The sequence below is a fragment of the Camponotus vicinus genome, unplaced genomic scaffold, assembly GCF_025532165.1.
Source record: "Camponotus vicinus isolate PSW18456_S1 unplaced genomic scaffold, iyCamVici1.0 SCAF_4, whole genome shotgun sequence".
Classification (NCBI taxonomy): Eukaryota; Metazoa; Arthropoda; class Insecta; order Hymenoptera; family Formicidae; genus Camponotus; species Camponotus vicinus.
In genome coordinates this window covers 13,081,859-13,104,178 of record NW_028141976.1, presented here as the reverse complement: position 1 = coordinate 13,104,178, position 22,320 = coordinate 13,081,859, and the positions used below count along the sequence as shown (strand labels likewise).

The following is a 22,320-nucleotide window of genomic DNA, read 5'->3' as shown; positions in this document are numbered from 1 at the left end:
CTAAAACATTTTTCTCTATCTTGCTTATTTTTCGAGTTATTTGGCTGCCTAAGTTAAAATGGGTCACCCTGTATATATATATATATATATATATATATATATATATATATATATAATTTTATTTTATTAAATATTATTAAATAATTCAAGTTTAAAATAAATATTTCGCTAAACTAAATCTTAGCTCGCATTATTTTTGACACATTACATAAAAAATAATTTAGAATCTCTAAAAATGTTCAAAAGTTGCAATTTTTTAATATATAATGATGCCTATGTTAATTATAATAGTTCGTATTACTTGTATCACATTGACAATGAAAAAAAGTCATTCATTTTTATTGCAGGCATAATTTGCAACCTATATTTCCACGTATACGCACAGATACATAAATAGTTATGACATAAGTATATCGATGATGCATTATACAGCATTGTTATGTCAGCAAAGTTAGTATATGAATTTGCTTTTACTTTGCACGCAATTCCCAATGATGATCCTAGGTATTAATTATTATAGTACAAGAATTCGGCGATCAATTTGTGAGCAATAATCATATAGCTCATAATAACTACATAAACTCTATAGCAATTAAGTTTGATGAATATTTTATCAATGATGATATTGCAATCTAACATTGTTTATCACAAGTTATGTTAGAAATATAAAAATTTCCTCTTTTTATCTATAAAAAATATGTACGGAAATTAAAAAAGAAACAAAAATAAAAAAAAAAGCTTAAAAGTGCAAAATACTGTGTTTTGATTTTTATAAATTTTTTATATGATATATAGTTTTATATATGTACATAGTTTTTTATACATTTGCCAATTAAATTAAAAAATTTTTTTTAATTTTCAGTGATAAACTAGCGATTGTAAGCAATACAGCACAATTCATATTTAAATAATAATAAAGAAACCACACCAATATCAAAATTTAAATAAACTTTGAGGATTATTTACACCGATTCTTGCATTCGAGCATAGATAAAAATATGTTTCCTTCTGTGATATTATGTAACTACAATACAACTCTATAATATATATACAACTTCATAATAAATTGGAGTGTTTATGAATAGATTATGCAAAATTGCACACATATACCAAAACAAACTATATAATTTTATGTAAGACATTGCATATTTTAACAATGGATTTTATTTAAAAAAATAAAAAGTTCTGTATTTTAGTATCGTATTTTAATTAGTATATGTATTTTAGTATTAATAAATACTTTACAAACTTTATTACATGCATCTAAATGTTTTAAGACTATTTAAAAATGTATAGATGGATTTTTTCATGTAAAAATATAATTATTTAAATATAGATAAGCCTAGATAAATTTTCTTATGTAAAATTATATTTCTAAATGTTTAATTTTGACTATTATTTGCTTGCAATAGGGAAAATCATCAAGTGTAAACATTAGGAAGATTAAATCAATCTACAAATCGACAGTTGGAATCAAATTTGATAAGCAATAATAATATGATCTTCTCTCTCTAACAATGTAAGTTAATTATCACAATTCGATGAATAAAATTGGGTAAATGTGTCGATGAAGGGAGCCTGCCTCGATTACCTTGACCTTGACATATGTTGTCAAGGTTACTGCCCTGAGTAACATCCAAAAGGTTTTAGCCGTCGCTCGTTGTTTATTAAAAAGTTATTAACAAAAGAATTTTACAATTTTAATGCTTTTTATCTCCGAAAATATTGATTTGAAAAAAAAAATTTTAAGCAGAAAATAAAGCCGCTGAAAAACTCTACAAAAAAAGTTACATGCATTTTTTTCATAAACCTACTATTTTAGCTGTTATATGAAAAAATAATAATTTTAAATACATTTAATACAATTTAAATTTATATAGAATTTAATACAATTAAAAAATATCACAAATGTATGTGTACACACATACACACACACACACACACGCGGGAGGTGCAAGGGGGGGCCTTCGGCCCTCCCTCCCGCAACCACCTCGCCGGTAGGCAAAGTGGACCTCGTTTTACAACTTACAGCATATATCCATTGTGATTGAACTCTTCGCAATGCGTCCCCTACCGGCGGGGTGGTTGCGGGAGGGAGGGGGCCGAAGCCCCCCCTTGCACCTCCCGCGTGTGTGTGTGTGTGTGTGTGTATGTGTGTACACATACATTTGTGATATTTTTTAATTGTATTAAATTCTATATAAATTTAAATTGTATTAAATGTATTTAAAATTATTATTTTTTCATATAACAGCTAAAATAGTAGGTTTATGAAAAAAATGCATGTAACTTTTTTTGTAGAGTTTTTCAGCGGCTTTATTTTCTGCTTAAAAATTTTTTTTTTCAAAGCAATATTTTCGGAGATAAATAGCATTAAAATTGTGAAATTTTTTTACTAATAACTTTTTAACGAACACCGAGCGACGGCTAAAACCTTTTGGATGTTACTCAGGGCAGTGACCTTGACAACATATGTCAAGATCAAGGTAATCGAGGCGGGCTCCCTTCATCGACATATTTACCCTTGCGGGTAAAAAATCAACAATTATCTAACAACTAACTATGCATTAGCAGCTATTCATCTCATATTAATATTACATACATCTTTTTCGCATTCTTTCGCTCTAAATTTAACTATTCGAGCACTTATCAATGATACTTTTTGATCAGATGTTATATGATTTAATATAACACGCAAACATCCAGTAGTGACGTGTTTGTCAAATTCGCGTGGCAAGATGGTCGAAGAGTTAAAGGTCACATTCTCAATGAGACATTCCGATATCGTTGTCGCAGCAATATCGGCGCGGCGCTGATGGTACTGATTGTGAGTATGAGACACTCTCCGTATGGTACCGGTTGTCTGGATGAACATGTATGGTCATCGCGTGCGATCTAGCATAGTGAGATGCGTAATCGATCGAATTCATCTCTGTCCAAGTTCTCGTTCGTTATACACTCAATCGTCTATTATCGAAAACCGGTTCTTTCTCGCCAAACACTCCACTGTTTTTCTCGAGGCAAAAAATTCGAAAATTCGATATTATAATGTTGGTTTTTTGCAATCCTGCGATTGCATGCCTAGCTCTTCCGTATCTTTCACGCTTCATTTTCTGCTTCAATTTTTGGAATAACTCTTCAAAGTTTTGTTTCTCTTGGTTAACTCTCGTTATATATCTATATTCTTAATTATTATAAAATAATTAAAATAATCGTTAGATGTAGTTTGAATTCAATAGGAGCCTATATATAATATTTTTAGCATGTACTTTATGTAAAGATTTATTATAAGGAAATATCAAAGATTTTCAAAAATATTTTGTTGTATGTAGCTCTCAATTTCAAATATTTCTTATTGTTAGATCTCTAGATCTCTAGAATTTATATAGAGTATCTGTCTTTGATCAATTAAAAAGACGAATATTAAAAAATATTTGATTAGAAAACACTATATGCTGTGATTCCTTTTTTATATTCAAAATTAAATACTACGCTAAACACTAAATTTTTATTAAAATAAAATTAACTGAAGAATATAAGGCTTATATTCTCTTAAAGCTCTCTTAAAAAAGTGCATTACATTAAACAATTACATTAAACACTATAAATATTTTTCAATCATGACTATATCAAATTTTCTTTATTTATAAACAGGAAACAGATAAAAATTTCTTTTATAAATATTGTACATATAATAGTATAAAGCAAAATTAAGAAAAAGGATATTCCATTATAGTTATCTATAATAATTCATAACCGAATTCAATAATCGGATGATATGCTGTAAAAATAATTCACATAAGTGTTTTCTACATTCGCACTGCAGAAGAACGATAAAATTGAATTTCCCACACGATAAATCACTAAATTGCCCGATAACTACTTCAACTTGATAATCAGCTTCTCATATAGAAACCCCACTATTTCATACATCTCACATTTTATTTCCATCATCAGCACACATACATATATACATATATACATATATACATACATACATATATACATACATACATAAACACATACATACATACATACGTGTGCGCGCGCGCGCGTGTGTTTGAGAGTGTGTGAGTGTGAGTGAGTGAGTGAGTGTGTGTAATCATAATTTCTATATCATTAATATCTATTTTTAATTCCTGCACCTTGTTTTTTTTACAATTTTTAATTATTTTGAAATAATGCATTTGCTAATCACCTAATATTTAACGATCTTCTTATGCATGTGCGATATGTACGTACACACGAAGAATGCTTTAATACATATTCATATACATATCAATTTTACCAATTTTATGTTAAGACATTTCCTTTCCTCTCCCCGTATATAATATTTGACGAATGTAAGTGCATCAGTTATGGCATATTAATCCGTCAATTGAAAATATCAACAACTTTAGAACAAATCAATAAAGTATTATCTCAATTAATTATTGATAAATCAGAGAATTTAAATCATTGTGTTAATATATTTTATTACACGGCGCCAAAGTTTACGTATGCGACGTATACTTATTATACTATTAATTAGACATCCTACACTCTCAAACATTAAATTGTAAACATTGATTGTAATACATTTCAATGTGAAATAGCAACGATGAGTATCGGTGATTAAATAAAAATTAATATGGATTTTTTGTTTAAAACAAGTGATTAGTAAGAAAAAAATTAAGGAAAAGATATTAAAAAAAATTAATCAAGTTGATAATATTATACATTTTCATTACCGATTAGAATATTTTCGTTGAATAATCGGTTCACTAATGAAAAAAAGCAATTGTTATAAGTTACTTTAATTATAATACAATAACATATAATGTTTAAATAACGTAAATGACAAATTAAAATTAACGTAATATTTTATATTAAATACGATATACATATATACAATATGTGATATTTTGACCAATTACAAAATAAAATGAAGTTTTATATTGTTTCTAATTTCAAAAGTTATTTAAAAATTTAATTGATTAAATATTAAAAATTCGTTACTAACTGCATCTAATATTAAAGTCAATAAGAAATAAAATTTCATTATATACAACACGTATATACAATACGTTATAATTTTAGTTCGATAGCAAAAGAATTTGCAAAACTTTCGAATGCATTCATTACTATTTCTTTCACTGTTTGCGGCATAAGTGTCACTGGCTATGTAAAGTCACATATGCTCATAAGAATAATTTCGTGTTAGATCAATATACATTCCTTTCTACTTTTATCGATCATAAATAATATGCAACCTTGTACTTAAGGCAAAGAAGAATATAAAGATACATAATCTGAAAGTTAAATCAAAATAACGCTTGCCGACTTGATTGTCTTTAATATCAGAGATAATAATAAGACGATACATCTTTGATGATAAAAGATGATATTCGAATAAAAATTTGCAAATATTTTGTAACATGATATATGTGATATAAACACATCGCATACACATATCAGTCACATTGTGTTGCATTAATAATTTTTTCTATAAGCACTGCTTCATGTTTTTTTTTTCATAAATTAATATAGATTGAGAAAGACAGAACAATTTATAAAAAAGAATATTCCTTACAAACATAATTTGTATACTTTTATAAAAATTAAAGATTTATTCGTTTTCTTTTCAGTCTATTATTATGAAATAAGTAATTAAAACATATGAATATATATATATATATATATTTTTTATATACAGTAAATTACGTTTGAGCCTTTTCTAAAAAGTTACAATCAAAATTGTGCTAATTTGTGCATTCAAGTTAATAGCGGATTTTTTAAACATTTTCTGTAATTCTATTGATGACTTCCAATTTTAGAATATTATAAAACATACATGTTTCCTTATGTTTATACAAATTAATGTTACGGTTTTTAACTTATTGTCAAAACAATTATAACCATTTAATTCAAATTAAAAATAATAACGTCACAATCATTATTTAAATTCGATTTCGGATAAATGAACTAATATAATATTGTGATATCAGAAACTCTTTTGTGATATTAGAATATTTTCTACCTGGTAAAGGTAAAATGTTTTGTTAACTGCTCCGTAAGAAATACCGTTACGCGGTTTTGCCACTGCAGGTATTCAACGTATAAGTTAGCTGGTCGCATGACGTTATGATGATGTATACGTAGTGCATATGTACTTTCAGATTTATTGGAAAAATGTCACAAAATATTATCTATTTTTACTCTTTTTTTGTCTTCCTTTTTTTACTTGATACTCTTAATAAATATAGTATATAAGCTTGAAGAGATAAATAGATAGAGATAGATAGATAGAGATAGGGAGAGAGAGAAAATGAGAAGAGAATGTGAGTATCATAGTAATATATTAATTTTGTGTCCATACGGAAGTAAATTTTCTATATTTTTTATTACATTTTTATAAACAACGAGAAATAAATCAATTTTTTTCCTATATACCGTGTTACTTAAAAGTATTTATCTGAACGAAGAAGGTGCCTCATCTTAGAGACTTAATCGTCATCTCTAAAATAATCCCGTTAGGAATATACATGATTTCATTAAGTTTCTATCATGATCGGAAACCGTCCTAGAAATCCTCTCGTATCAATGTGTTTTTTTAGTTTAAATCTCCTTTACAATATCAATAAATCTTCTTCTTTTAATTTGAGATTTTTGTCTTACAATTAGAGAAGGGAAAAAAGTCACAACAGTCTAAATCAGGCAAATAAGAAGACATGAAAGATGTTTTTAAAAATTAAAAATACATATGACGCGGTAATAGATAAAAGAAGTCTAAAGAATCGATTTTTCTCAATGGCAAAAAATAATGAATACACTGATGAAGACTCAAAACAATTTTTACTACGACTTTCAATAATGGAAGAAACATTAGGGTTTCTTTCATTATTGTTTATTTCTTATTATTATATATTAGTCCCTTCTTATGCTCTCAAAAAAGTTACTTTGAAGATTTCAATTAGGACTATTTGAGTAAATTTTTTCTGAAGCATTTGAAAAACTTTAGGATAACATTTTGTAAATTATTGTGCACAAATTATATATATATATATATATATATATATATATATATATATATATATATAATGTGGGTGTATGTGTGTATTTTACGTTTACCTTATAAACATGTAGAATATCTCCTCAGAAATTTAAAATAAAACTAATTGGTTTGGGGAGGAAATTGTACTTCATAAATTCAATTGTATTTCATAAATTTTAGTAAAATGCAATAAGAATGCTGCGCAGAGGAAATGTAAATTCTATGAAGTTAATGATTAATGAACATTACACACGCGCGTACACATACACACACACACACACACACACACACACAGAAAGAGAGAGAGAGAGAGAGTGAATCAAGATTTTTAGTCGAAGATTATTAATAATAATAGTGTATACATTTCAGTTTAAAAAATATTCTGAATATGTGGACATTGTGTGAAGAATATTTATAACATCAATAAATGATTAATTGTAAATTAAAATAAAAAAAAAGCACAACAAAAACATAAAGCAAAAAAATAGAGTTAAACACATCTTTTCTCTTAAACAGATATTCAAGCGATAGTTTGGAGATTGCATGCAAACATTTTGTTAAAGCAATTAAAAGGATATTAAACTTTATTCTCTCTATCAAAAACTATAACATATAAGGTTTTATTTAAAAAAGCAAAAATAATTGTTATAAGTATTTTATAGATTCTTCAAATTGAATTTCACATTGGGTGATAATTATTTTCTATAATCATCGCGGTTGAAGACAAATATTTAGAGATTACTGGAAGTTTTTCACATAGAGTACCGTGGTTTAAATCGAATAAATCAATGAAATTTTTTTCTAATTCAATTGTGCAAAAGATAAGAACATAAAACGTTATCAAAGTCACAACAGTTCTGACTATATACTTCATGTATGTTCGTAAGGTAAGTAGGCGGTGTGCGATCAGTCCTTGGCATATTTCTGCTATGAAGTGACGCTTAAGTGTAAACGATATTATTTTGATATTATATTGTCAAAACGAGTGAAAGCATCAAATATTGTTAACCTTTTAATAGATATCATAGATAACAAGACTAAAGAAATTGGACTCATAGAAAACAGTCAATAATCTGCGCGAATAATTAAGTGATATAATTGAATCTCTCTCTCTCTCTCATTGAATTAGTTGCAAAAAATACACACACACACACACAATCATAAAAACATTAACTTTTAGATTTTTCCTTGTCGGCAATAAACAATTTTGTGTATTTAATAATTCTATTTCATTTTTATTATACAATACAAATTTTATTTTAGTAAAGTGCATCAAGTGCATTACATAGAAAAAAAGATTTTCTCTACAGAAAATTGAGAATATTAAAACTATTTAACACGTACAAAGAAGAAAAACATAGAATTAAATATTTAAAAAAATCAAGAGGAATATCGTTTATCGAATTATGTGAATATTTTGTATATTGTGATATAGTAATCAGTCAAATTTTAATTTGACCGAATTTTTAAATTTGATTTTTGATTGAATACGATCACTACAAAAGTATAAAATTGCGATTGAAATAAACAATAATGATGTAGATGTAGCATTATGTAACATTACTTCGTCTATATGAAAGATGAAATCTCTTTGAATGTATAAATGAAAGAAAATCATTTCTAAAAATCACTTCTCTTTTTCCTCGTTTGTTTGAATTATTGTCGATCGGTGACTGCGAAATGCTACAAAAAAGAACATGAAAATTTTTATGATGATTTAATACTTAATAATATATTCTAAAACGTAATAATGAAGAGAGAAAATCTGTGAAAACAAAAGCGAGAAACTCTCGTGTCGAGCACTCTAATCTTGAATTTCATATGTTTAATAATGAAGTATTGCCAATTGGCAACATTAAATGTAAAGTATAATAGTTATATATATATATATATATATATATAGATATTTATATAATCTCATCAAAATACATATAAAAAGATATATATATATATATATATATATATATATATATGTATATACATTTTTAATTATATATGTTTTACATTTATTTAAAAGTGAAAAAAAAAGTAGAAAAACAGGATCACAATTAATTATGAGATCGTTAATTTTCTGATTCTTTGAGATCAGTTTATGATATATCTATTATATAACAAAGATTGTTACAAAAATATACACCAAGTGACCTTAAAATCTTCTATTATTAACTATTACGTGATAAGTATCAAATCTGTTGTAAACTAGATGTAAGCTAAAAATAGAAAATCTACTTGAATTAAAAAATTATGAATTAAGAAATACGTAGAAACAGTAAACACAATGTGGTAACATACTGTTATATAGAGAAATAATTCTACTCTCTATATCTAGATTACATTATTCTCAAATGATTAATAAATATTATATTTTTTAGATAATTATTCTCTCTCTCATAATAATTCCTTATAATATACATCTTGAAAAGATTGTTGAATATTTTTAATATTAGTTTTATAATTTGTGGTTACGCATGCATAATTTTATCAAGAAATTTTAAGATTTGTTTAATTGACTAAAAATCAAATCCAAAAAAAAGATTTCATTAAAAATAATCTTTTAAATTTCTTTGAAAATTATATATATATATATATATATATATATATATAATTTTAAAATTATATTTATTATGTATGTATGTATGTATGTATGTATGTGTGTGTGTGTGTGTGTGTGTGTGTGTGTGTGTGTGTGTATATAATTTTTAAAGAATGTTGTATATATATAATTTAATTTTTATTCTATATAATTCTATGATATTTGTGTACTCAAATGTATGAAATAATATATTAGTATCACACTACTTTTTCTATATTCGAGATAATATTCTAAAGCTCAATAATATCGCAACAAATATTATCAAATTTAACTTCCATTATAGCTTTTTATTATGTTTTTAAGTAATGTAAAATAAAAATTATTAAAAAAATTATTACCATTTATTCACTATATTTATATATTATTTGTAACTTACATTATTTTATTCCGAAAGTAAGTAATACGGCAGCAAAGGTTATGCTACAGTATGATTTTTTTCAATAATTTTTTCCGAAAACATTACTTTTTTCACTTTACTTTTTTTTATTTCGAAAACAACGTTCAAATTTGTTATCGAATTGTAAATTATTATCAAACTAGATATATGCTAGTTTGGTATGTAAATTAGCACGGGAACATATTTAGCTCTCTCATCTCTTGACATTTATACACGACGGATCAAATAGGTAGCGAAAAATAAAACGTGTGCTTACCAGCTGCGCTAGCTTAAGGATACCGGGTATGGTCTTGAAATAAGCCGCATTCAGCCTGATGCTGGCTAGGGGATTCGGCTGACCTGGTTCCGTCTTCACCGTCGGTACTTGCCGCTGATTATTGCTGGCGTTGTTGCTGGAACCATCCATCGTCACTACGGTCTCCGACATCATATTACGCCGATCCGGACACTTAGGTTCAGCACGCTCGCGTCCAGGCTCGGCTGTACTTCTGTTCACTCGTCGCGGAGTGAAAGGCGAAGAGGAGTAAACAGATGGGGGAGCAAAATGGAGAACCGAACCGGTATCGCAGTAAAGCCGATTGCCAGACACCTGTTGTATGTTCACCACGGCCCGTGCGCACAGAGGCTTTTACTACTGCGCACTACCTACAGTATAAACAGTTTGAAGTCGCTCTCTATTCTTTCTCTCCCACTATGTTACATTGCTGCTACACAGCACAGTGCTGGGTCAATCGACGTTATTTCGATATAAGATAGATTCGTATCAAACTTACCACATCTTAGATTTGGTTGCATAGTTATTATGGAATAAGATAAATAAAATTAATTGATAATTTATGAAAATATATATAGATGAAAGTACTATTGTTTCATTCTCTCTCTCTCTCTCTCTCTCTCTCTCTCTCTCTCTCTCTCTCTCTCTCTCTCTCTCTCTCTCTCTCTCTCTCTCTCTCTCTCTCTCTCTCTCTCTCTCTCTCTCTCTCTCTTTCTATATATATATATATATATATATATATATATATATATATATATATATATATATATATATATATATAGAGAGAGAGAGAGAGAGAGAGAGAGAGAGAGAGAGAATGAAACAATAGTACTTTCATCTATATATATTTTCATAAATTATCAAATAATTTTATTTATCTTATTCCATAATAACTATGCAACCAAATCTAAGATATAAAATCTATAAAATCTTAATATTATATATATGTATATATATATATATATATATATATATATATATATATATACATATATATAATATTAAGATTTTATAGATTTTATAGATTATGTGACTTAATACTAATACAGGTAAAGCAACAATTATACAGCAATCAATATTGATAATTTATGAAAAATAAAATGACATCATAGTAATTATAATATCATGTAATATTACAAAATTTCATGATTATGATGATATAAATCTTCAATAAATATTTCTAAATGTTCAAACTTAGGTTATATGTTACAAATTCTATATGTACATAAAATAATATTTCGAATTTTCAGGAAATATTAATCCGTCACTGATTTACCCTACTTTTCATTTCTGCTTGTGTAATAGCAGCGTACATATATCGTCATGTTACATGCACATATTAATTTTTCTTCTAGCCGCTTCCATCAATTGGTATTAAGTTGTGCTTTTTATCCACTGTTGATAGTCTTCTTTTTGTTATCATTTTACAATCTTTTTATATAAACAATTATATATACATGCGCTCGCTTGCTCGCGCGCACGCGCGCGCGCGCGTGACACACACGCACACCTGATAAAAATAAATTTATAAAGTTTAAAATAAAAATGGAGAAATTAAAATCACTTATTCTTTCTTTTTCTTTTCTCGTTAAAATTTTCCGTTCACTAATGAAACAAAAATATATAAATATATATATACGCATATATATATTACACTATAATTAAATCACTTGAGAAAATGTAATATTTATGACTTAAAATCATGCTTTTATATTGAAATAATAATTATCAGATGTTTTTATATAGTTTATTTTTACTTCTAGAGAAAGAAAGAGAGAGAAAAAAGAAACGTGAGATATAACTATAAAAGAAATTAGCAAAAAGTATTGTATATTTCTTTTTTCAAACATATATATATATATATATATATATATATATATATATATATATACAAACATATATATATATATATACAAACATATATATATATATATATATATATATATATATATATATATATATATATATATACACACACACAAACATATATATATATATACAAACATATATATATATATATATATATATATATATATATATATATATATATATATGTTTGTGTATATATATATATATGTTTGTATGTATATATATATATATATATATATATATATATATATATATATATATGTTTGTATATATATATATATACATACACATGTATATATATATATATATATATATATATATATATATATATATATATATACATACACATACATACATACATACATGTATCTGAAAAAAGAAATATACAATATTATTTTTACACGGAGATTAGAAAAAAATGTTATGTTTAGTTTAAATTATTGCTATCGTCGAAACGAATCCATTCGAGTCACGTGACAGTTAAAACGTCAATGTCATCACGTCACAATGTGACGTACAACTATCAGCCATCAGCTGATAAATATTACACTCGTCAACGTCAGTCACGTTCGCAGATATACACGTAGAGATGCATCACAAATGATACAAGAAACGCAGTATCTTTTGAGTGAATTTAAAAGGCAACCTTATATACTATATATTATAAACCGCTCACCGCTGACGAGATTAATGTTATTGATGTTACAAGACAAAGGTTTTTGTTCTTTATATAAACAAAACATCGTGCACATGTTTTTCGTTATATTTGACGACAGAAAGAAATGAAGGTGGAAAAATCAATTGGACTGGTTTTGATTATCTAGGTACTAATCGGGTACCCTTGAACAAATCAATGGGATAAATGCGCTCCGCCATCAGCGTTATTTTGTCGAGCCCGGTGCCCGACAACAAAATGTCTCATCCCGATTACGAGCAAACCGCTCATGATCACGCTGCTTTGCTGTTGCTATTGAGACCCATCGGTATACAAATCAAGCCAAAGACAGTCAGTAGGTTATGTGAAAGGATCATTAAAGCTGGTAGCAGATTCTCCGTATCTGATTCCAGTGGCGGCACCCGGGAGATCCTAGCTAGATTCGTCAGGGAACATCCCGTGGAGAACAACGACTGGGGGGATTTTCAAACTCATAGAAGATTGCTAGGTCTGATCACATTTGGCAAGTACGATAATCAAGCAGAATTGAACGAGCTGTGTAGAGTGCACGAGACCTTGAAAGTAAAATACAGCAACACTTTATATGATTCGCGAGCTATCCTCTTTGGCCTAATCGAGTCGAATGGTCGCCATGAGCCACCACCAGGCTTCACTACGCCCAGCAATTTTAAAACGCGGGCAATTTTCTATGCAGACGAAACATGTACAGATCTGGAAACGCAAATAGCTGAATATCTTAATTTTCTATTTTGGATCTTAGAATCAAAAAGATTGGAGCGTTCTAGGGAAAAGATAGATCGTGTTTCTCTTCTATTGGCTCCATTTGAAAAGAAAGATTTTATAGGACTGGATCTCGAATCTAGAAATAATAAGAAAAGATGTGTGGGCCGTATGACGAAGCATTTAGGAGATTTGTGTCTTCAAGCTGGATTACCAGCCGATGCATTGAATAATTATAATTCTGCAGCCAATATTTTGCAAGCAGTCAATGATTGGCTGTGGTTGGGAGCAGCATACGAAGGTCTTTGTGCTGCTTCGGTATTAGTTCTTTATCCTAATATGTGCCGAAGTCTTCCATTGCAAAGAAATTCCTCTCTACAGGAAGGAAGTCCAAGTAAACAGAGGTATGACTAATCTTTCGAAGCAAAAAATTTTACATAATCTTTTTGAAAAATAAAACTTTCTTTTTCTTTGCCTTTGTCAATTGTTATTAAAAGGCAATATTTTATTAAATTATTAAAATAAGTAAATAAAATAATTTTGATAAATAATTAAAATACATATATCATTTCCTGCTTTTATCGCTTTTATTATTTGATTTTGGAATGTAAGCTGATGAATCTAATAATAATGATAATAATAATAATAATAATTTGTAGACGAGGATCACAAGCTATTGCTACAGTTTTGCCATCTCCCCCTAGTATAGAAATAGTAAAGGCTAGCATGCCACATATTTTATTACCAGAGGAGATATCCAAGAAATATCGTGAAGCCATTGTACATTATAGTAAATATCAATATGCAGGTATAATTGAAACTGAAGCTAGTTTCAAAGCTACAAGAATCTCAATAGAGCAAAACTGTACCTTACAAGCTGCATCCTATCTAAATAATGTTGTATTGATTAATCTGCCTCTTAGCGAGCAAGAAAAAGTATGTAATGATAATACTATGCAATTTGTAGACACTTGCAAGATATAAAGGGGGCATAAAGTTATTATATAAATAAAACATTTCATTTCAGATTGATCGATTCACTACATTGTCAGATCTATATACAAGCTTCGGTTTTGATAGAAAAGCTTCATTTTGTTTACGATTAGCTGCCACTCGACATGTATCACAAAATAATCCTAATCCAGATTGGCAGCAATGTTACAACTTGATGTTACAAGCTACAACCGGATTTAAATTATCTTTGGATCCTATTGATATGTCACCAGGTTATTAGGCTATAATTATTATACACATATTAGTTGTGAAATTTCATAAAACTTTTTTATTTAAAAAAAATTCTGCTTACACACTAGTTTTATCATATTTTTTATTTTAAATGCAAAAAAATGTATATACTGTTTTTAATATTAATAAAATACTGGGTTCACACACACACACACACACACACATATATATATATATATATATATATACACACACATGTATATATAAATATTTGCATTGATAAAAAAATTTTGTAATATTATTTTTATGGATCTTAATAACGTTTTCTAATAATGTTCTCTCACAGATGGACAAAGAGGATGGCCGGCTATACAGATTCAAATAATAAATGAACTTGTTGCTGCTGCAAATCGAATGGGTAATCCAGCACTTGCTACAAGGCATCTAACATTTCTACTTCAAACAATGTACAATCACTTGACATCTATTGAACGAAAAGATATTGCATTACAACTTCAAAATGTATCTCAACAGTGTGAGGGTGCACCAGTCCCTCTTGTATGTTAAAGATTATAATAGAGAAAAAGATGTCACATATATAATTAATTGTATAAAATCAACAATTTATAACAGGTTTTAGATTCTGGTACTGTCATACCACCAGCTAACTTATTAAATATACCAAAGACAAAATCGTTTATTCTGAGAAACATGCAACCGCATTTACAGCCCCAAAAAATAGAAAGAATAAAAGAAGATCATGGTCCATTTTTATTTACACCAATTAATTTTGGATCGTTGGAGCGGAAAAATATTTCGAAAAGTAAAGTTGGTATGTGAAGTACACATTAATAATTTAATATGATATTAACATTAGTAATTTAATATGATATGCTTTCATTTCTCTTTCTCTCTGTCTCTTTTTACATAAAGTTTTTTGTTATAGATTATTTGTGGGTAGAAGGAGATGTTTGTGAGATATCAATGCAGCTTATAAATCCTTTACCGTTTGAATTGCATGTATCTAATATGAGACTCTTGACAAGCGGTGTGGTATTTGAATCAATACCAGAAAGTATTAGTCTACCTGCTGAATCTGGGCCAATTGCAGTTACATTAGCAGGCAGGCCCAAGGAAATTGGTGATTTGGAGATACTTGGTTTTAGTACACATACATTAGGAGTTAAATCCAACTGTAGATTGAGACATATGGAGGGCATGTTACATCCTCAATATACGGTCGAAGTCATCCCGGCCTTACCAAGAATTGATGTTGCAACTAGTTTACCTCAGACTGCCAGTTTCAGCTCGGGCGACAATATAGTTACCAGCGCGAGTATCTCACTTTATGGTGGTGAAAGGTTCGCATTTATTATAATAAAAAATTCTTCCATTGATATTATTATTTTCATGCAAGATTGATAAACATAGTTTGCTTGTGATAGTGCTGAGTGTACTATAACAATATCGAATATTGGGCAAGTTCCCATTGAGATGGTCGAAGTGTCGGTACAATCTACTTTAGATGCTGTAACTGAAAGTAAAATCTTCAAATGGAGCGAAGAGAACTTAATGACACAACTGCCTTTACAATCTGGCAATAGTGCAAGTCTTACTTTATATCTCTTTGCAGCGACAGATTTTGTAGCATCTCCTATTAGAAATGGTAACATTTTTAATAATTTTCAGATTTTAGAGCTTACTCCTTTATTTTTTGTTTTATTGATAACTTATTTTTCAGATATTACTAGCAGTACATGTCTTAGTCAACCAAACAGCTTAATGTCGCATTCAGGCCACAGTTCTCTACCATCTAGATTAAGTTCTCCATCTCATCATATAAAAAGACAATCCGAACTGACTTCCTCCTTCAGATCAGGAATAAGTTCACATTCTGGTCATTCTTCCTTAACAAGTTCACGTTTATCAAAACTTGCAGTACCTTTGCATACATCTAATGTTATTGAGGGTCAATTGAGAATAAAATATTCAGGAGGTGCAGGCTTAACAGCTGGTTATTGCAGAACTTCGTCCGTGTTTATAACCATTGAGATGCTAGCTAGTGTGCAAATTACTAACTGGGATGTATTACCGGCTGAAACGTAAGTAAAAACTCAAACATATCTCTTAAAATTTTGTAATATTTTTTTATTCATATAGTTTCTTACAAAAAATCCATGGGCATTTTTTATTAATAAAAAAAATCTTTTTGTAACAATTTTTAGACCATTACAATTTTATCTCGTATTGGATGTGACAAATATGACAAATCACGAAATGGAATTATATTATACACAAAATAAATGTATATACATGGAAGGTAAAGAACCATGTAGGATTCCTGTCCCAGTTGATCGATGTCCTCTCAATAAATTATCTATGGTAAAATAAAATATACAATACTTATTTAAAAGTATGACATTTCAAAAAATATTGTGATATAACGTTACTATATTATAGTATTTTCTTTGTTTATAGTTAAATGGTGCTGGTGATACTAATGAACTTCAAAGAATATGTGCCGAACATATAGCCTCATTGGTTGATTTGCGTTGGCAATTACTAGGTACAGAGTCAATAGGGAAAGCAACCCTATCTGGTATTACTCTAACTCAAGATATGTTAGATTTAGTTAGAATGAGTCCTTTACAGTGGGGTATGTATATATATTGTTAACACATACATGCACACAATCTATAAATAAAATTAAGATGTAATTAGAATTAATAAATGAGAAAAAATGTACCTTTTCTTTTTTTTTTTTTTTTAGAAATAACTATAAATGATACTATTGTAAAAGCGCAAGATGAACTATCGTGCGCCTTAGGTGAATGCATCAGTGTTGGTGTAGGGGTGTGCAACGCTCTGGAACATCCGCTAAGTGATCTTACATTGTCTATTAATTTCTATCAGGATCATCATAATGGAGTTAATAATTATCAATTAGAAACTCGGCTATCCATAGCTGGGACAAATAAGGTCATGTTACCTGCTGTAAGTTACAACTTTTATAAATGCAACTCCTCTCGTGCGCGTTTTGTTCTTTATTATCATAAATAAATAATAGTTACAGGAATATGGCAGAGCTTACCACGAATGTCGAGTGGTATTTTTCACTGCTGGACAATATAAAATAGATATTCAATGCAGTAGTAAAGAATCTGTTCCCACCTCTCCAATACTTTATTCAGAGCTTGCAAATGCCGGACATACCTGGCGATATATACCACCCATCGAAATAACCGTCGACGATTATTAACATCATCCGCTTAAATATCAATACTTAAAAAAAAAAGGATAGGAAAAGAAAAACTTGACACGTATCATTTATTGTTGTATGTATAAAAATAAAACTTTTACTTTCTATAATGAAATTAATTGTCACATAATTCTTCTTGCATGTATCAAAAATTATTTCCACACATGAATTGTACATAGAAAGAAAGAAAAAAATTTATTATCATTTTTTATTAATCTCCAATTTTATTTTACTTTTTTTGCCTAAAGGAATTGTCTCCATCTCTTGCAAATTTCTCCTGAACTTTTTATAAAATTCAAGCACAGTTGTATTAGCCCACACTTGTTGACTATTAAAATCTAAAACGCGTAAACTCTGTAAACTCTGAGCTCTTGATAATGCTACATAAGATTGGCCTGCGTCAAATACCCTTGATAGGCACATTTCTACACAGTCTAAAGTTAAACCTTGACTTTTATGAATTGAAAAAGCCCATGCTAATTTTAATGGGATTTGTTTTCTGTGTACAAGAACACCAGAACTGGTTTTAATAGTCCATTTCTCCATTTTTGCCTCGTAATGAGCTCCAGAGCACAATTGAATTATTGGTATATCATTTTTAAAGTCAATAACAACACCTCGAGCTCCATTTACCAATCCGCTATTAATATTTATATTTTTTAGCAGCATGACTTGAGCGCCAATTTTCAATACTAATTTGCCCGGTACAGGCAACTGTTGATCCAACATATATGTCATAGAACTATCAGAATCTAACGCTGTATATACTTTAGTTTCACTTTTAAGTTCATTCAATTGGAATTCATTAATTTCATCAGCTTCCTTAACATGCGAACATAATCTAGTTGCTAATACTCCATTACTTTCAATATGTTGTTTTGCTGTTTCTTTCAAAGTATTTACAATATCATCTGTAACTCTACCTATCCTGATACTATTTAATACTTTTACAAAGGCTTCATCTTTTTGTCTATGGACTGTTTGTAATTCAAAGTTAAAGTGAATACATCGTTGCCAAGCTTCACTTTGAAAACAAAATTTTGCTCTGTCATTGATTTTAGATACAGGAGGTAATTGAAAAAAGTCACCGCATAAAATTAACTGTATTCCTCCGAAAGGTCTTTCTGTCCTACGTACGTGCCTTGCTACTGCCTCAATCTTATCAAAAAATTCAGCATCTACCATAGAAATTTCATCTATAACTAAATGTTTGGTTTTTCTCCATATTGAAATTACAGATGGACGAGAAGCTAACTGAAAACATCTCTCCTTGGTACCAGTACCTAAACCAATACCAGCAAATTGATGTAACGTGATTCCACCTATGTGACAAGCTGCTACTCCAGTACTCGCTGTAGCCATTGTTACATCTGGAGGAAGAGTTGATATTATCTTCTTTAAGAGAAACGACTTGCCAGTGCCTGCGCTTCCGGTGAAAAATACATTCTTCCCATCAAGTACTGCATTCAAAATTTTAATTTGTTCCTCAGTTAATTCTCCAGTGGTAAAATTATCATATAGCTTTTTCGCCGATGATATTTTAGAAGTGTCATCGCTCAAATATTTTCGCTTCCTGACAGTGCTTGGTGAAGGAGTAGTGATTGTTGCACGCGATATAGCCATAGCTTTCTCCTTTGCTCTGTTGATCTCTGTGCTAGTAGATGGACTAACATCGTCGACACCACCATGTTGTACATTTGCAAAGAGCTTCTCTTTCAAAGGATCCGCCTTTTCTTCTTGATTCGTCATCTTGATGAATATGGTCTTCAAAAAGTTTATTAATTGAGAGGAAGGTGCATTCGACAAGAACAATGTGCAATTTTGTTCCTTGAATTTTATAGATGCCTTTCCCTCAGTCATAAATTTATTAAAAACAGATATATTTTTTAAGGGTAATTTCGTGGATATATTCGCCTTTTCTGCTTGTATTTCGATGAGTATCTCGCGCTGATTGTTTCGAATCAGTCGCAGTAATGCCGTTCTGTGCGTTGCCTTCCTTAAGATAGATCCTTGAGGATTTAACCATTCCATTGTAACAGTACACGTTAACGAACAACCGTTTAAATCCATATCCTTCGATCGAGTCTGTCGTGAAAATATTATTCGATAAAAATGTAATAATCTTTTTTCTTTTATGAACTTAAAATACATAGATACATGTATATTTATGGGTTAATGACACATGTTAACAGACGCAGTGCAATGAGAAAATATACAATTTTACTAATAAATGCAACTATAGAGTCATTTTAAATTGTGCGTAAGATAACATCTGAGAAAGTACTTTTTCTTCTTCCTTTTTGTGGCGAAGCGCAAGTGTTGTGATAAATCAAACGAAACAAAACTAAACAACGAACTGGAAAACGCGCGCTTTATTTCTACGCAGGCTGTACAACTTTAAAACTGGAATCACGTCGACCAACCTCATGTTAAGCTGACGGCACACGGTACGATTTTTCGTACTGGATTTGATAAGATTTAGTAAAATACTAAAAATGCACTAATCAGAATGCAGCATTTCTAACATTTTACTAAATCTTATCAAATCCAGTATGAAAAATTGTACCGTGTGCCGTAGGCTTTAGGGTGCGTCTCGATGGAGAAAGAAATAGCGGAACGGAATAGTAACGGAAAAGTAATTATATGATGGCTAACCAATCAGAATGATTCCGTTCCGCCTTTACATCGCCGGGTTCCCCATGGCAAACATTTTACGGAACGGAATGAAAACGGAAATTATGTACTACCGAACTAGGGGTGCGTTCCGATTTAAGGTGGAAGCACATAAAATTACATAGGCGCATAACCATAAGCATGAAGAAATTGATTGGTCCACAAATATATGCATAAGAAAATGAACCAATCAATTTTCTTATGCTTATGGTTATGCGCCTATGCAATTTTATGTGCTTCCACCTTTACGCATGTAACGCATAGACTGCATTACTAAAGTCACTAGACATACAAAGTACCGCAGTCCATAAAGCCGGGTCTACATTGATCGTATCGTAAGGTTGTAAGATTGTAGTCGTAAAAAATTGACCAATCCCAGTTGAAGTTCAGGAGAATAATCAACTGTGATTGGTCAATTTCTTACGACTACGGCCTTACAACCTTACGATACGACCAATGTAGACCCGGCTTAAGACTCAATGGTCCATATTCTGAATCCTCTTTTATTGATAAAAGTGCCTCTAAAAGTGGCATATAAGCCTTCTGATTGGCTACAGGCCGCTTTTAGGAGCACTTTTATCGATAAAAGAGGATTCAGAATATGGGCAAATGTATAAGGATTTGGAGCCAAAATGGCCTCCTAAAAGTACAAGTGCACACTTTTGTTACGTATGTATGTACACTTTAAGTGCAATTTTCTAACCTGTATGTGAAATCTGAGAAGCATTCGTGACTAGGTTGTTGCGTAAAAGGCTATAGAAATCAAAGCGAAAAAGATTTTCGTTTATTTCGCATCCCAAAAAGCGAAAATAACAACAAGAAATGCAAAAAATGGCTGAAATTAATTGCCAAAAATACATTATCATTAAGGGGTCATGTAAATATACAGGATGTCCCATTTTAACTTGGACAGTAAAATATCTCAAAAACTAAGCCCAGCAAACAAAAATGTTTCAGACAAAAGTTGTATGGTTTCGAGGGTACCATAAGATGGTACCATTGGTTTGACCTTGAAGAGTCATTTGAAGGTCACGTGAAGGTCACTTCAATTTTTTTAAATAGAACACCCTATATATTTTTGCACATTCTTGTAGCTCATCTCAAGAGCTTTCCAAAACACTATAATTAAGTACCTTTTCGTTAAGTACTTTTTGAATTATGAGGCTTGAAATAATTTCTTAATTTTACATAAACCGTAAAATATCTTGTAAAATATTCATTTTTCGATTATCTTACCTTAATACTTTTATGTATAAAATAATGAGAGGAATCAATTGGTGTAAAGAAAACACATAGTTGTTTTTAAAAAAAAATATGGAATTGTTAATTGCAAATTACATATTTTTTCTTCAAAACAACTATGTGTTTTCTTTACACCAATTGATTCCTCTCATTATTTTGTACGTAAAAGTATCAAGGTAAGATAATCGAAAAATGAATATTTTACAAGATATTTTACGGTTTATGTAAAATTAAAAAATTATTTCAAGCCTCATAACTCAAAAAGTACTTAACGAAAAGGTACTTAATTATAGTGTTTTGGAAAGCTCTCGAGATAAGCTACAAGAATATGCAATGACAAATAGTAGGTTCCATTTAAGAAATTGAAGGTGACCTTCATGTGACCTTCAAATAACTCTT

At 29.5% G+C, this 22,320-nt stretch overlaps 3 protein-coding genes across 7 annotated transcripts in view; 1 reads left to right on the top strand and 2 right to left on the bottom strand.

Annotated features, from left to right (window-relative positions):
- The window catches only part of LOC145969691 (uncharacterized), a 29,975-nt gene extending 18,265 nt beyond the window's left edge, over positions 1 to 11,710 (bottom strand). Inside the window, exons 1-2 of one of the 2 annotated variants that reach the window (XM_083095854.1) lie at positions 11,574 to 11,710; positions 10,280 to 10,668 (exon numbers count right to left, since the gene is read on the bottom strand). In XM_083095854.1, coding sequence (XP_082951980.1) covers positions 10,280 to 10,453 — 174 coding nt within the window. In that variant the 5' untranslated portion in view covers positions 10,454 to 10,668; positions 11,574 to 11,710. The remainder of the gene's footprint in view (positions 1 to 10,279; positions 10,669 to 11,573) is intronic. The other variant, XM_083095853.1, reaches the window with a different exon arrangement.
- A 952-nt stretch (positions 11,711 to 12,662) lies between these two features.
- On the top strand, positions 12,663 to 20,260 carry Brun (trafficking protein particle complex subunit brun). 3 transcript variants are annotated; one of them, XR_014438318.1, is made up of 13 exons: positions 12,664 to 13,966; positions 14,222 to 14,498; positions 14,590 to 14,788; positions 15,094 to 15,305; positions 15,381 to 15,579; positions 15,694 to 16,108; positions 16,193 to 16,413; positions 16,489 to 16,849; positions 16,973 to 17,129; positions 17,226 to 17,403; positions 17,518 to 17,741; positions 17,815 to 18,082; positions 19,245 to 20,260. XR_014438318.1 is itself a non-coding variant. In XM_083096552.1 (13 exons), the coding sequence occupies exons 2-13, from the start codon at positions 13,029 to 13,031 to the stop codon at positions 18,004 to 18,006; spliced, it is 3,573 nt and encodes a 1,190-aa protein (XP_082952678.1). In that variant the 5' UTR covers positions 12,664 to 12,881; positions 12,991 to 13,028; the 3' UTR covers positions 18,007 to 18,121. The 3 variants fall into 3 exon arrangements, 2 of the variants coding, with proteins under 2 accessions (XP_082952679.1, XP_082952678.1); XM_083096552.1 differs by lacking the exon at positions 19,245 to 20,260 and having other exon boundaries at positions 12,664 to 12,881; positions 12,991 to 13,966; positions 17,815 to 18,121; XM_083096553.1 differs by lacking the exon at positions 19,245 to 20,260 and having other exon boundaries at positions 12,663 to 13,966; positions 17,575 to 17,741; positions 17,815 to 18,121.
- Pif1 (Pif1 DNA helicase) lies at positions 17,242 to 20,680 on the bottom strand. 2 transcript variants are annotated; one of them, XM_083096556.1, is made up of 2 exons: positions 20,662 to 20,680; positions 17,242 to 20,091 (listed from the first exon to the last, which is right to left on the bottom strand). In XM_083096556.1, the coding sequence occupies exon 2, from the start codon at positions 20,074 to 20,076 to the stop codon at positions 18,208 to 18,210; it is 1,869 nt and encodes a 622-aa protein (XP_082952682.1). In that variant the 5' UTR covers positions 20,077 to 20,091; positions 20,662 to 20,680; the 3' UTR covers positions 17,242 to 18,207. The 2 variants fall into 2 exon arrangements, with proteins under 2 accessions (XP_082952682.1, XP_082952680.1); XM_083096554.1 differs by lacking the exon at positions 20,662 to 20,680 and adding an exon at positions 20,291 to 20,454.
- Positions 20,681 to 22,320: the final 1,640 nt, after the last annotated feature.

Excerpts from the sequence above, each read along its gene's own strand:
- Brun (XM_083096552.1), top strand. The coding sequence starts at position 13,029 with ATGCGCTCCGCCATCAGCGTTATTTTGTCGAGCCCGGTGCCCGACAAC. Across the intron at positions 13,967-14,221 it reads GGAAGTCCAAGTAAACAGAG|ACGAGGATCACAAGCTATTG; the intron begins GTATGACTAATC and ends AATAATTTGTAG. Across the intron at positions 15,306-15,380 it reads AGGGTGCACCAGTCCCTCTT|GTTTTAGATTCTGGTACTGT; the intron begins GTATGTTAAAGA and ends AATTTATAACAG.
- Pif1 (XM_083096556.1), bottom strand. The coding sequence starts at position 20,076 with ATGGATTTAAACGGTTGTTCGTTAACGTGTACTGTTACAATGGAATGG.